Source organism: Carya illinoinensis, chromosome 3 (assembly GCF_018687715.1).
Source record: "Carya illinoinensis cultivar Pawnee chromosome 3, C.illinoinensisPawnee_v1, whole genome shotgun sequence".
Taxonomy (NCBI): domain Eukaryota; kingdom Viridiplantae; phylum Streptophyta; class Magnoliopsida; order Fagales; family Juglandaceae; genus Carya; species Carya illinoinensis.
The window spans coordinates 49385241-49402157 of NC_056754.1; the positions used below are offsets into that span (position 1 = coordinate 49385241).

Genomic DNA, 16917 nt, shown 5'->3' on the forward strand with positions numbered 1-16917 from the left:
TACGGCGCTATATGGCAATTTTAGAAAACAAGCGGCGTCGCAAACGGCGCCGGAAAAGCAACGTCACAGTGAAAATTCACTGTGGCCGTGGGTTTGAAAAACCCACTTTTGAACGGGGACAAACTAGGACACGAGATTGATAGGAGGTGGTCTAGGGATGGTTGTGAAGCTATTGGAAGTGGTGGTTGGCCGTGGGTGGCGGCGGAATCGCCGTAAATGGCTGGATTACCCAAAACGGAAACTAAGCTCGTAGGAGCTGTTCCGGTGGTCGTTGGAGGCCGGAAATGGGTGGGTTAGGACGGCAAGGGGTCGGTGATGAAGTGGTGAAGAAATGGTGGCCGGAGGTGGAGCGACGGCGGCGGATCGGAGCCAAAATCGTGCGGCTTTGTTGGGCTTTTTCCGGCCAAATGGCCGGTCGGTTGGGGGTGAGCTTGGGTGGGGTGGTGCACCGGAGGGAGAGGAAGAGAATGGGACCGGTGGGGGGTCGATTGGTGGCCGGACGGCGGCGGTCTGGTAGAGAGAAGGGACGCCGGCGTGAGGGAGAGGGAGGAGAGAGAGAGAGAGCACGGGGGGGGTTCCGGATCGGGGAGAGAGAAGAGAGAAAAAGAAAAAAGAAAAAAAAGAAAAAGAAGGAAAAAGAAAAGAAGGGAAAAAGAAAAAATGAAAAAGAGAAAAAAGGAAAATGATGTGAAAAGAAATGAGGTCCAATCCTCATTCCGGAAAACGAAACTAAACCGCCAAAAAGATTAAAACCACAAAACAACTAAAAGAAATAAAACACAACCTCAAATAAATTAAATTAAATAAAAACCAATTTTTAAAACGCAAATAAATTAAAATAAATAACTGATATATTAATTAAAATAAAAACAACCATTTAAGCGAAAATACACTTAAAAGCGGGTCATCACATATGAGACTTTATATTCAAATTTAAAAAGATTCACATATCAAAAACAACAACATTCACTTTTTCAAAAAATTCAAATAAAAGGTTCTTTTTTCTCAATTGTCAAAGACAAAATAATTCATTTTTCAAAAACTTCAAACCTAATCTTTTACTTTTGGCATGTGACAAAAGGAGCACATTTTACTTTTCAAATATTTCAAACAAAATCATCTACCTTTTGCATAAGTCAAAAAAATCATCGATCACTTTTGAAAATATTCAAATAAAGCATGCATATATGAAAAATGACAATCAATCATCTTTAATATTTTCAAAGTTCAACCTTTTAATCAAGGTATGCACATGTGAAAGATGACAATCAATCATTTTTCAAAATTTTCAAATTTAATTTTCAAAAAATTCATGCACATGTGGAAAATGTATTTTAATGCTTTATGATAAAATATTAATTTTGAGCTTTAATCCTAATTTCAAATTTTTTAAAGATTTACAACATTACTCTATGATTTTAATGTGAACGTATTCCTTTCTTGCTCATACTTGTTTCCTTAATGTGCTTGACTCCCTTGTGTAGACAACTTGAGTTTGAAACTCCTTTATTCTTTGAATTCATTTGTTATCATCAAAATCCATGTGTAGATATATAATTACACAACACTTGAAACCTTGGGTTCAACAATCTCCCTATTTTTGATGATGACAAATACTTGATAGAACCTGAAATCTGTATTAATACTTAAACTCCCCTTGAGAATGTGCGTTAGTTATTCAAGCAAAAGTATAAATATAATTCCAAGCATATATAACAAGTTTAGCAATTCAAACAATGTTAATGTTCTAGTCTAACACTTCTCCCCCTTTTGGCATCATTAAAAATGATCCACAACAAGTAAATGGACTGAAGAAAATGATGCGTTAGTAGACACTGTAGATAGTTGAAAAAAAATTGGATCCGTTCGTGACCCGACAAGTGTGGCTGGAGATTTAAAAAAAAGCGCCTGATGTTGTTGACAAACAAGATTGAAGGCTCCGAGTTTATAAAAAATGTCATTTTCACCGATCAAAAAAATAAATCACATTGCTCTTTGACTTAGATGATAGCTCGTCTAGTTCTTTATGCTATCTCTATAAAATCAGTCATAAAGTTCATCCAATCCGCATCAAGTTTTCTTCTCATCTCTATAACTCATCTGCATTTCTTCAACATTCTCGTTTTAAGCCTTCTATTCTTTTCTCAATGGCTCATTCTTCTAATATTTCTCTAGATCCATCCATGAGGCATTCTGCACCTCAACCTCGTCTTTTCTGTAGCTGCCATTGGTGCCATGTTGCAGCAAGAAAATAATAATTTGGCTAATAAGTCAGATTCTGATGCTATCAATGACTTGGTGAGTCTTGAGACTCGCTACTCTTCCTCTATTGTTGCTTTTTTCCAGCGGCTACAAGCCAGAAATCATGAAGTTGAAAAGCTCAAAGAACAAATTGTTGTACTTCAACGAATTGTTCAAGAGTCTCACACAAGGGAATGAATCATTCGGCAGAAAAATAAATAGTTGAAATCTTTATTAGATTATTCATTCCGTTTTTCGGTTTCCATGGATAAGAATGACATGATATTGTATGAAGAGAATGAGCGTCTCAAATAGGAGGCTAAGAATCTCAAATTTATGTAAAAGTATTTAAAAAATTTATCTCTATTTTTATTGACTCTGGTCTATCTTTTAAGAGATATTCATAGCATACATCATACATATTTCTCTTCTGATTATACATAATCTATCTTCTGGTAAAGGCTTTGTGAAAATATCTGCTAACTGATCGTGTGTGTTTGTGAACTCTAGTACCCTCTCTGCACATGATTTCGAAGAAAATGATATCTTATTTCAATATGTTTAGTTCTAGAATGTTGTATTGGATTCTTTGAAAGATTTATAGTACTTGTATTATCACATTTGATTAGAATGTGATTATACATGAGTTTAAAATCTTCAAGTTGTTGCTTCATGTAGAGAACTTGAGCACAACAACTACTCGCAGCAACATATTCTGCCTCAGCAGTAGATAGTGTAACAGAATTTTATTTTTTACCAAACTAGGAAACTAGTGCATGACCTAAGAAATTGTATGCTCCACTAGTGCTTTTTCGATCTATTTTACAGCCAGCATAATCTACATCTGTATAGCTGATTAGATCGAAAGATGTGTACTTAGGGTACCATAACCCTAGGTTAATTGTACCACTAAGATATCTAAGAATGCGCTTAACTGCAATTAAATGTGATTCTTTTGGAGATGATTGAAAGCGTGCACATAAGCACATACTAAACATAATATCTGGTCTACTGGCTGTTAAATATAATAAGCTACTAATCATACCTTGATATATTTTCTAGTCAACTGGCTTACCGGATTCATCTTTATCAAGTTTAGTTGATGGGCTCATTGGTGTTCCAATTTCCTTAGCACTTTCCATCCCAAACTTTTTCAGTAATTCCTTAATATATTTTGATTGATTGATGAATGTCTCACTTTTTGCTTGCTTAATTTGCAATCCGAGAAAGAATGTAAGTTCTCCCATCATGCTCATCTCAAATTTTTCCTGCATAGTCTTAGCAAAAACTTGACACATATTTTCATTAGTAGCACCGAATATTATATCATTATCATAAATCTGAATCAAAAGAATATCATCATTTTTATATTTAATGAAAAAAGTTGTGTCGATTTTTCCTCTTAAAAAATATTTTTCAATCAAGAAACCACTGAATCTCTCGTACCAAGCTCTAGGAGCTTGTTAATTTTGAACCTTAATCCTAATTTCTAATTTTTAAGAGATTTACAATATTACTCTATGACTTTAATGTGAATTTATTCCCTTCTTGCTCATACTTGTTTCCTTGATGTGCTTGACTCCATTGTGTAGACAACTTGAGTTTGAAACTCTTTTATTCTTTGAATTCATTTGTTATCATCAAAATCCATGTGTAGATATATAATTACACAAAACTTAAAACCTTGGATTCAACAATTGAATATTTTGATTATCTATATATTTATCTTGATTCATTGTGATTTTCAAATACAGTGAATGCTTGAAGAATCCCTGTGATATTCAAATAGATTTGTGAATGTTTTAATCATCAATCGTTCACGCTCAATCATTAGCGACTATTTTTCTTGATATTAAATGCTAAATCTTTCAATTAAACGGAATCATTATTCTAGTTTAAATGAAATAAATCAATCGGAAACAATATTATAAATTATTTGACAGATCATCGAAACCTTAGTCTTTCTCCATATCAATTCATTTTATCATTTTAGTTTGATTCAGTTATTTTACAAATCTTCATCTCAGTAATTTTATTTTATATTCGATTGCACGTTTCTTTTAGTAATTTTGTTTCATTGTTTGAATTTATTTTCTTTATCACAAAAGTCAATCCTTGTGGATTTGACCCTGTAAGATACTACAACATATGTATACTTACAGGTAAAATTGCACTAAATTTTTGGTTCATTAATTTGAGTCAAAGTTTGGGCGCAACAAACACGTGAGCCATCCCCACCATCTACTAACTCCATGTGTGATTCACATGTCAACAATGGTGGGCCAACATTACCAGAACCAGAATAAGGTATTTTATCATTGTATATCTTTTAAATAAAATAATGTAATTAAAATATATGCTTTAATTTTTGTATATATAGCTATTGTAAATCAACGTCGAGTTAGAGATATTACGAGGAGTGTCGGCATAGAGAAAGTAAGGAAAGTTGGTAGAATAAAAAGTTGATATACCTGATGATCACACCGGTGGCTCTGGGGATTCAGTAGCTTGGCTTGCTTCTTATGTTGGTACACTTACTCGCACATATGCATCGATGGCTACATCCTTCTGGGCCAAAGTTTTCCAAAATGTGAAAGATCACATCAAAAATCATTACTTGGTAATAAGTTACTCTGGAGAACATTTTTATTTAAATAACTTTTGAAATTATACTAATTGCTTCTAATTTTTTGAAGGACGAGTTTGAACTAAATTTTGGCCTACGAGAGGATCGACTAACGATTGAGGAATTGATGTCGAATGTATTCCGGAAGTACAAAGGTCGATGTCATGCACACTATCAGAAGTTCAGTACTACGATAGAGGCGCGTCAAAATCATTCCAAGCAATGCCACCAAACGAATAGGAGAAATTTTGTGATCTGTTTGAAGATTCTGCTTATCAGGTAATTTAGCTACTATCTTTTTTTAATAATGATAGATGTATTAAACATAAAATTATAATACTTTTTTTTAGTAATGGAATACGGTGAACAAAGCAAATAGATCAAATTTAACGATACACTATCATGCGGGTTCTCGATCTTTTCATCGCTTGTAAAAAAAAATGGTTAGTTATTTTAGTCTCCATTAAATATACATACACTTTTCTGGTTTAAATCCTGATATTAATTTTCATTTTGCAGCAAAAAGAAAATCCTACTGATTATGATCTGACCCAATTGTATGCTAAAGTACATAAAAATTGTTATGGTGTTTGGAGCAATCATGAAGCAGAGGCAAATTATGTAAGTTTAAGTTTATTTAATTTCATTGTCTAAATATATTTTTGTTACCTATACTAATTTTAATGTTTTTCTTTTTGTAGGACAAGATGAAATCTGTTAAAGACACTGCTGCGGATCCATCTAATGAATCATCTGTCAACTATGCTCAAATCTTTTCTTAAATTCTTGGATCATGTTTTGGATATTTGAGGGGCTTAGGACGTTGCGTGAAGCCATCCTAAACGTCGTCATCCTCTTCTAAAGCTAGATCAAATGACGACCGGATTAAGAGGTTAGAGGAAGCTACACTTGAGATAGAACGATTGAGGTCGAAAGAAAACGAGTTGCTAACCCGATTAGATCAAGCAGCAGATTTAGAGGCAAGATTAGAAGAGATGCTACAATTAAATAACCAAAAAATGTTTGAACAATTCCAGTCAATGATGTCTCAAAACCCTATACCACCAGTACTACCACAATCATAGTTCATTTAATTTTTTTAATTACCTTTATGATGTTTGTAAACATTTAAACAATTGATGTATATAAATTACAATTTGTATTAGTATGTTCTTTTTAATTAAATTTTATTTTATTTGATCAATACCGTTCAAACTTTAAATAATCTGTTCGAATGGTAAATTACCATTTATGCATACATTCGAACAAAAACATATCCATTCGAGCATAAAAAACCCATTCGAACGTATCGGGAAATACAATCAGTGCCTTTGTTCGAACAATTAAATACTGATTCGAATAACGATATTTTTCAAAACTTCGTTTGAACAAAAGATTTCCGTAAATATATTGTCTGTTCGAACAGTTAAAATTTCTCTTCGAACAAAAGTCACTTCAAAATGTGTTGTTCGAACGGATTTGGTCAGAGATGGTTGTTGGTTCGATATAATATTTCCTGTTGTTCAAACAATAATTTTTTCATTTGAACTTCATTCTGAGACGAAATTTTTTTGTCTAAAAAAAAATTACCGTTCGAACGGTTTAGACTGGTTCGATCTAATTTTGTCCTTAAAAGTACTTTTTGGAGATGAAATTCAATTTTTGTCTCCGAAAAGCTTCTGAGACGGTCTTTCTGAGATAAAATAGAGATAAAAAATTTTCGTCTCCAAAAACTTCTAAGGACGAAATTCTAATTTTTTGAGACAATTTTTTTTTTTCTTCAAAAAACCAATTCTCTTGTAGTGTTGGTACTCCTATTCTTTTTCTTGTTGTAAATGCATATTAATCTAGTTAGATGGTAGACTTAGTTTTTGATTTTAATGGCTACCTAGCCACATGTGTTGGAAATACATATGGCTAGGCAGCCACTATTTGGGCTGGAAGATGTGGATGTTGTTGTGGTTTATATTTTGTGGAGATAATTGTGGATGTTTTTTGGGTTGCGGATGTATTTCTATGGATGTATTTTGTGAATGTTGGGGATATTGCAGCTTGGAAAGCACTTTTTTTCAAGTGCAGAAATATTGCTTACATGATGAGCTTGGTTTGATTAGGTTTAACAAAAGAAAACAATGTATCTTATCAAAATTTTGTTTTTGTGAACTTGGTTGGTAAAAATGTCAGAAAATTTATGATCAATGGATAGTTTAGAATACATCCCCAAAGTTTGAATGTGCTCCATCAGATTGACTTTAACTTTGACGGTTGCTATATGTTGGTGAATATCAAATATGTTGAATGCAGAGTCAATACCCAAATGTTAAGAAATTTCACTTAGTTCTGCATTATAACTAGTTTTTCCAACCATAAAAGTCTTAAGTTATAGTTGTAGCTTGTAAGTTACCATCTGCAGTGCAACTATCATTCAAAACTTGTGATTCTCCTAGCTTCACCTCCACCTAGCAATATTTTTCTTTGCATTGTTGCTGGTGTTGCCTCTGATTGGTGTCTGAACCATATCCTGAAAACTTCCAAGCATCTCGCAGTTATGTGAATTAAGTTGTTACCATTGCTGGGTGGGGCCTTGCATGGTACTTGTTTAATTACTTTTTTCTTTTTAGTCAACTTGTTTAATTATGCTAAGTCCTTTCCATGAGGAGATAATGCTAATTAGACGTATGTGGTTATTAATATTAAATGATAATTAAAAAAATATAATTTTTTTAATCCATTATTTAATTAGAATATGATTACTAATTAACATATAATAGATAGAATAGTAAAATATGATAAAATAAAATAAATTAATAATTAAAAAAAATAAATATTTTTTTAATTATTAATTACTCGTTACTATATAATGAATAAATAGATAATCTAATATAAAGATTTGATGAGAATAGTCAAGGTTAAATTCATCTTATATTATATTAGTATTATATAATAAAAATATAGTTATTCCAATATGGAGACTTATGTGAATAGAGTAATCAAAAATTTAAATTTATCTTAAATTAATCAAAAATATTATTTAACTTTGACTAATCCATTGAGGATGCTGTTACGAGTACATTCGTATTGAAGAAAGGTGTGCTCTTGTATCACAGCTATATATGCGCATTGTCCAGGAAGCCAATTAGGTTGAAAGAGCATTTCATCAAACTCACTCACAAAATGTCCCTCGTATAAAACATAATTGTAAAAAAAATTGTATGTATATCATTTTCCTAGATTGGATCCCATGGCTCAATTTCATGGACTTCCCAGGGTATGTAAAACGGATGAAGGTTTTTATCAAAAAAATTGATCAGTTCAACCAACATGTTTTTGATGAACACAGTAAACAGAGAGGAGTGAAGGGTTTTGTGCCGAAAGACATGGTCAATTTATCACTGCCCAAGATCTTGACTATCATGATTTTCACAAAAATAAAGAACATACCAGAATCCATAGTAATTTCTTCAATTAAGTTTTAATTGAATAAAATGTAAAATTCGTCAAGAAATAAGTTTCTCTCTCTTAACCCTTTATCTAAAATTAAAAGTCACACGCTATGATGGAAACCGTATATTTCTTTTTTGATGGGTAGAGAGAGAACCTGTTTCTTTTTATAACTGTTAATTTTTTAGTAACTGTCACTCCACTTCCCATCAAAATATGAGTAAAAATAGAAAATTACTTTTCTTATTGCTTATCAACCAATATTCTGTAAATCTAGATTAGAAGGCCTCATGTTATTAGGTGTCTAAAAGTCATACACGTGTCATGGGAGACATTGAATATCTAACAAAGCTCCCTCACAAGAATGTCAAGGGCTAACTCAAGCATATCTTAACCCTTTATTTTATATTATATTTTAACAATCTTAATTTTCCAAGTTGCTTGACTTAACTATATCTTAACTAATAACAGCTTTCTTTTGGTAAAACAAAAAAAAAAAAAATCATTAATATCGGGATTTCATAGTAGTAGGCGTAGATACTTTAGAATGGAATGCATGGGCAATGTCTGAACTCTTAATGCAGCCACACCTCATCAAAATGGCCAACGAAGAGATGGATAGGGTAATTGCGGAGCCTCGACTGCAACAAGCGGGAATTAGCAATAACTAGAAAATCCGCATCGTGACAATTAACAAACAAAACCAATTTCCGGCATCGCTTTGTAACTTATTAAAGGTTTAAATTAGAAGCAGATTAATTCCATATACATGAAGATACTTGATCTTGCCCACATCAATTATTTTATGCATACCCTGGTGCAGGTAACAAAAATAACCAAAACAAGCAGAGTTGCATGCTGAACAGAACTGTTGTGTCGGACGTTAAATTCATATTGTGCGTGTTCACAAATATTTACAGACGATCCTCTGATGCGAAGCTGTGCTTCTATGAATAGATAACCAGTTCATTCAGAGCTTGCCCCCAACAGTTTGTGGACGATTTGGTGATTTTGGCTAAGAACTAGTCCTTTCCCAGACAGGTGAATAAGGTTATTTCTGTCCTCAACTTTTCGATCAACTTCAACAACATTGGTTGGGTATTATTGGCTTGTTGGAAACAGTTATCTGTCATATTTTTGTGCCTGTCTTGAGAACTTTCCAAATCATTTCACTTGTGAAATATTGTGCTCAAGAGAATAGGATTTCGGAATCACCAAACATAAGTTCATATCCTGTAAAGTGCATCTCCGTTCCCAACAGAGCCAGTGTTGTATAAATATCACCAATTTTGGGGTGTGATTTATCACCTGCAACAAACACATGAAGTTCTCCTCCTATTTGAACCCAACTGCATCCAGGAACCTTCCTGAGGCCCTTTTGTTTCATTAAATCCCTCACGTATGATACCTCATCCCACCTTCCCGAAGCTGCATGTGCATTTGAAAGTGCCACATAGTTTCCAGGATTATCTGGCTCCAGCTTCAATAAATGCTCGGACAAAAAATCCCCAAGTTCAATCTCAGGGAAATCTCTACAAGCAGCAAGTAGTGATCCTAATATATGTGCATCAGGCTTGCATGCCATTGTGAGAATAAGTCTGATAGCTTCATCAAAGTCACCGCAGCGAGAAAGAAGATTAATCACACAACTATAATGCTCCATAGTTGGCTTCATATGGAGTTTAGAGACCATATGATTGAAAAGTTCTAGACCTTCATTCACCAGCTTGGCATGGCAGCAAGCTGATAAGAGACCAGTGAGGGTTATGTTATCTGGTTCTATACCTTCCACCTCTAATTGTTTAAATAGTTCTAGAGCTTCAAGAGCTTGACCATGTAATGCATAAGCACAGATCATCGCATTATAGAGAGGTAATGTTTTGTTTAAAATCATATCGAACACCCACTTTGCTTGATCTATGATCCCGCACTTAGCATACATGTCCACTAAAGATGTTGTAATATGTACAGAGAGCAAAATGTCATGCCTTGTTGCATAGCCATGAATAGCTCTTCCATAATGTAATGCTGCCACATCGCTGCAAGCCGAGAGAGCAGAGACAATGCTTAGTGTATTGGGCTTAATACCTGCTTCTTGCATCTGCGCAAAAACAGAAATCGCCTCATAGGCACAAGCATTGTGAGCCAGACCAGAGATAAGAGTAGTCCAAGTGATCACGTTAGGCTCAATATCGGAGGAACGCATTTGCAAGAACATGTCTTTAGCCTCATTGACCAGGCCATTTCTAAGGAAACCCAAAATCACAGAATTCCATGATATGACGTTTGGTAGCACACTCTCCAGCTGCATCTGATAAAACAGTTTCAAAGCCTCACGACTCTCACCTATCTCTGCATTCGCAGCTAACATCGTGTTCCATAGTACGATATCTTTGTTGATTGTGGAGTTGAAAACTTGTCTTGCATAATCAATTCTCTCGCATTTGGCATACATATCTACAATGCTACTCGCAACAACCACATCAGATTCTAGATTGTTTCTAATACAATAACCATGTCCCTCCTTTCCAAGGTTTATATCGCTAGTATCTGCTGAGGCAGACAATAAGGACGCAAGAGTCACGGAGTCAAACCTCAAGTTATCTAACGTCATAAGCTGGCACATAGTAAGTGCCTTGTCAACCTGACCAAATTCTATATGACCCGATATGAGCAAATTCCATGTCACCACATCTTTCTCAGGAATCCGACCAAAAACAAGCTCTGCATCATGAATCAAACCAACCTTGGAATAGAAGTTTATAATAGAACTCCCTAGTATCTTATCCAATCCTAATCCGCCTACTACTGCAATCGCATGACCTTGCTTACCCTCTTGAAGTGCACCCATATTTGCTGACGCTGAAAGAAAACTAGACACAGTGACTCGAGTAGGTTCAATACCTTCCACTCTCATATTATAGAACATGTCGATCGCTGCCTCACTAATTCCATTTTGGACATAGCTCACAATCATCGTATTCCAAGCAACAACATTCCTGTCAAGTATAGCATCGAACACCTTCCTTGCATCCTCCAAAACCCCACATTTCCCATACATATCAACCAGACTACTTGCCACAAATACACACCCACCAAAACCCATCTTCACCACATACCCATGAACCCCTTTCCCAACTCCAATCCATCGCAGAGCCCCACAAGCCTTCAACGCATTTGGAGCTACAAAATTATCGGGCAGAACCCCACTTTCTTGCATCTCAAGAAAACCTAATAAAGCTTCCTCACTATAACCCATCCTACAATGCAACCCAATAATAGCAGCCCAAGAAAACGCGTTCTGCACCCGTAGCCTGCGAAACAAGCGGTTCCCAACCTCCGAAACATCGCATTTGGAATAGAATATCACCAACTTGGTTTCCATATACTCATTTCTGGAAAAGCAATCACCGTTCTTCACAATCCGAGCATGAACTTGCTGACCTGTGAACAGAGCTCTCTCATTCAGACATCCTTGAAGGAGCTCACCATAAATCTCAGGCCCAACTTGGAGATTCTTGAGCTCCATTGCGGAGAGGAGGTTCACAGCTTGTCGGAGTTGGCCATCTTTGCACAGAGAGGATATGCGGAGGAAGTAAGATTCGTACGAAATTTGATGATTTTTGGCATCTTCTTGAAGCTTTGCGAGACGGGTTGGTGTGAATTTCGGAGATTTTTTGGCTCTGGATGGTTTGAAAGAAGAGAAGTTCGGGCTTGGAGTGGAGGAAACAGCAAGGAACGCCATGCTTGAAGAAGCACAAGCGAGGTGCGGATATCGTTGGCGATCATTGTCGCCACACAAAGCGGGAAGGATATTTTCGTCGGGGAGCCAGAATCTACAAAATTGTATGTATTTTGGTCACTCAGCTTGTGGTTGGGCCTTGGTTTTTACGGGCTTTGTAATTGATTTACTCAACAGTGGACCTTTGTAGCCCATTTGTCCGATTTATATGGTGCCTTGATTTGTTCGTATTCATTGGATTTTGCAATTATGCTACGTACAACCGTGCCTGCGGAGCTGCTGTGCAACCGGCTGATGTGGCACTTGACATAAATTTTAAAAAAATGAAAATCGAGAGAGCATTGGACTGAACCCAGCTATTGTAACCTAGAGTGAAAGAAAGAAATGAACTGGGAGTGAAGTGAAACGTAGAAGGAAGAATGAAATATTGAAAAATGCATTTTTGCATAGCCTAGTGACTAAACCAAGCACCTCTCTGTCGCCCAAAACTATTTTCGTAGAGCATTTTGAGTGATTGAAAAACGCCCAAATCAGTGCTCGACTGTAGAGCATTTCGACTGAATCGAGGTATCATTTGATTGCACATTTCAATTTTTGTTCCTTTAAACTCAATAAATTTTGCAAAAAGGCTAATCATTATGTGATAGAAGCCAGAAGAATAAATTTAAGAATAAATGGAAGTTCATTAGCGATAAATTAGAAAACTCCCTAAAGACTTTCTATAATTTCATTGTACATTATTTTTAGATCACTCGCATTGTAAGACATGCAAGGAGGTGGGATTTAGGTTCGGTTTGGTAATAAAAATTTTTTTATCTCAAACTCAAAATTCTCATCTCATCATTACAACTTTCCTAAATCTTCATACAAAATATAATAAATAATTCAATTTTTTCTTAACTTTTTCAAATCTAAAAATAATAATAATATTAAAATATGATATTTTAATATTTCATCTTAAACTTAAAATTTTTATCACACTTACCAAGCAGAACTTTAATCGAAGTAAATTAGTAATGGACTATTAATTTCCAATGTCGCAGGGATTTACAACCATCTTCCTCAATCGGAGATATCTGCTTAATGAGAGCAAGCTAAAGCACCCATCAATAACACTCCATTCTACCTGGACAAATTTTCTCAAGTGGAAGGAAATAAGTACAAGACTTGAGAATAAGCAAGCTCCTACAAAATTAAAATTATCATCATATCCACCATCAAAGTAATTAAATCTTATCATCATATCCACCATCAAAGTAATTAAACCTTTTAGAGGCTCTACCCAAACTTTTCACAGGTTCCTCTCTATGAGATGCCAAAACTTCTCCCAGAAACAAACTTTTTAAGTACACTGAATATTCTACTCCCTCGAGTCCCATGCCAACTTACTAAAACACTTATCAATTAAGTTTTTTGAGAGCTATATAAGTGAACTATCATTGCCAGCTTCATTAAAGAACCATGAACATTAATTGCTTGAGAGAGAGAGAGAGAGAGAGAGAGAGAGAGAGAGAGAGATCTTGTAATTATATTCTAAACCACAACGGGGAAGGAAGAGAGAATGGGGAAGGGAGAACAATGAGAAATAGTCCCAAACGAGAGAAAGTCAAAACTGTGTGTTTTAATTTAATTGAAACACACCGTTTCATTCAATCCTACCTCTCTGTATAACATCCAGCAATTTCAATCCCCCCTTTAAATCAAAACACACTATTTCATTAACTGATGTGACAAATACACACTGGTTGCATAAAGAATTTTTCATAAGCTTAAATCCAAATGCACAAGTCAAAGCATAACCACGGTCAGCCTGAGTTTAGACAACGGGCCAATTTTAAATGCTCAGCCCAACAAAGTGTATGTCTTTTGCTCGGCTTTTAAGCACATAAATAATAGGGTATTTTTCAAAAAGGAAGAGAAAAAAAGAGCATATGAATCAAACATATAGATTCGTTTTTTCTAATATTATATAATAAAAAATTTTATGTGTAGTTATTTTTATATACTTCTTACACACTTCACTAATGTGATTGACTGTGTCACTTTTTTTTATATAAAATAATTATTTTCGTTAATTACATCAATAAAATATACAAAAATATACAAAAATAACTATATATATCATAACTCTTATATAATATTGTTACGATAGTCTTATACGTGGTAAAATGCAAAACGACATAAAGTTTCAAACGTCCCAACCTTCATAACAAAGCAAAAATGAAATGATCAAGATCAACATTAATTTAATTATTGTTAGGTACATTAATTTATATATGAATAATGATCTGTATAAGTCCTACGTAATCATCTTGTAAAAAAGAGGACCGCGCTAAAGAAAAGCGTGAAAACAATAACTTCTTCTAAATGGATTTAAGTTTTTACAAAAAACTTATACAAGTCTTGCACACTTCAGATTTATAGATAAAATTACTTTATATATATATATATATATATATATGTAAGGATACGCGTACAAATTGCACATATTCAGACTTGTCACGATCACAGGTTTATGTGGGGATCGAATTTGAATAATCTTGACATATATTAGTTCGATGGTCGTGTACTTTCTGTTGAGACATATAGCAACAATGACAGTACTAGGTCAACAAAAATACAATTTATACTTTAACAATTCCTGTCTTCATTATCACTCCAATTAATGTAACTTTTTTATTTTAGAGTTCATCTTTTGCTAAGAGGCCGACCAAAGCGATTCTGATTCCATTCTCCACTCTTCATGTGCATGCAATTCATGATCAGATGCTATTATATAATGATCATCTATTCTTTTCTTATCCATGGTCAACCTTGCTAGCCAGCTACCTAGCTATTTGCTCATCAATTCAAACATTTAAGTATCTAAGTAAATGTGTGGCTCAAATATTTCTTTTTATTTCACATTTTCCCCTCAATTATCCCAACAAAAATCACACGTTTTTTAAGTGTAAATTATATAGAGGTCGTTTAATTTTATCTTCCTTCTGAAATTTTTAGGAAATAGACAGATAATATCTTTTTATTTTTTTTCCTTCTAAATTAAAACCCTAGGTAGGGTATAGAAAGGCGGACTTAAATTTGATGGGAAAAAAACATGGTTAAAATTTTTAAAGATAATATATATTTGAATTATGCTGTATATAATCATTTTTACGTATTTTTTATGCACTTAACTGATGTGATTGTCTAAAATAATTATTTTATATTAAAAAAATAATGATGTAGTAAATCACATTAATGACGTGAATAAAAAAAACGTAAAAGTAACTGAACGTCCGTAGAATTTATATATATATAGAAAGTTAAATGATACTTTTATTTTTTGGACAAAGCATATAATTAATATTTTATTATTAGTATTATTATTAAGATAAGCATGAATCATCCTGCATATATACAAATAATTCAAAGCGCGCCCTACAGCTAGCAATCATCAATTAATAATTAAGTTCTTGATGCCCAATTGACGAATCTACATAGCTTTAAATGAGTTAGCAGATGCAATATCATTGGCCGGGGATCGAATTTTATAAAATATATAAGGCAGAGAACAATCAGTTTCTTATGATCAAGACTTGCAGTTTAATGATGGAATTAAAAGGATTCTTATGCACAATCCATGCAGCCCATAAATGTAGCTATCATTATTAGCTTTGAGAAAATTAATAATAAAGCTTTTTATAAGAATATATCACATATAGTAGTGCATACAACACAAAGCTAGCTGCTCATTCTTCACAATCTTTCTTCTTTTATTCTCTTTAAACTTAGCTGAACAGCTACAACTTTGAAATTCGAATTTCTTTCTTTCTTTTTTGTTAATCAATTCATTGGTGGATAATTGGATTCAGAAGCATCGAATCTTTACATTTCTTTTCCATGCATGTTTAATATTCTCTAAGTATCTAATAAAGCCTTTCTTAGAGAACGTGACTACTCTCTCTCTCTCTCTCTCTCTCTATATATATATATACACTTTATTCTGTGATTGATTGTATTAATCTCATTGCATGCACATATGACTAACTTTGTAAATTATCCATAAAATTCCATTATTTATGGATATGTAAAACAAAATGGATCATAGTATATATATATACCATGCAAATGGCATATTAATTTTTCATTCCATATCCAGGTGGGTGGAGGCCAGCAATATTGTAATCTTGTTTTGACAGGTAGGGCCATCTTTTCTGTTTAAGAGTAATGTTATGTACAAGTTTCAAATAGATAAGTCCTGCACAATCTTTTTTATAAATTCTACTAAAAAAGACTTATTTTTTTTTACTTTTTTAAGATGGGGTCCACATTTTTTTATAAAAAACTTGTGTGAGACTTATCTATTTGAAATTTGTATAAATTATTACTCATTATACAATGAGATTTTCTATAATATTTTGTATCTTTCGTACTAATTTAGGATTGCTAAATGGAAGGATCGTATCATCTGTGTCCACGAGTGTATTATCTCACGAGAGTTGGCATTTTTTTTTTTTTTAAATATTTTTGTGACCACACGCAACATGATATTTGTAGATCGCTTCGAAAGGACAAAGAATATGCTGAATATATAAAAATCCATGTCAATATATATAAATTTACGGACAGTGAGATTGGATAGTGAGATGAAATGAGATAATTTTAGATGAAAATTAAAAATTAAATATAATATTATTTTTTAATATTATTATTATTTTAAAATTAAAAAATTTTAAATTTTTTATTATATTTTATATAAAAATTTAAAAAAATTATAATAATAATATAAAATTAAATAAAATAAAATATTTTTATTATCCAAACAACACCTTATAAAGTCTTTCGAAAAAATGAATTGTGTAAAAGAATTTGTGATCCTTGAGTG

General features: G+C 33.5%; 1 protein-coding gene across 1 annotated transcript; it reads right to left on the reverse strand.

Annotated features, from left to right (window-relative positions):
- Positions 1-9167: 9167 nt before the first annotated feature.
- LOC122305073 (pentatricopeptide repeat-containing protein At5g55740, chloroplastic) lies at positions 9168-12145 on the reverse strand. The gene has a single exon (XM_043117376.1). The coding sequence runs from the start codon at positions 12051-12053 to the stop codon at positions 9498-9500; it is 2556 nt and encodes an 851-aa protein (XP_042973310.1). The 5' UTR covers positions 12054-12145; the 3' UTR covers positions 9168-9497.
- Between the last annotated feature and the right edge of the window lie 4772 nt (positions 12146-16917).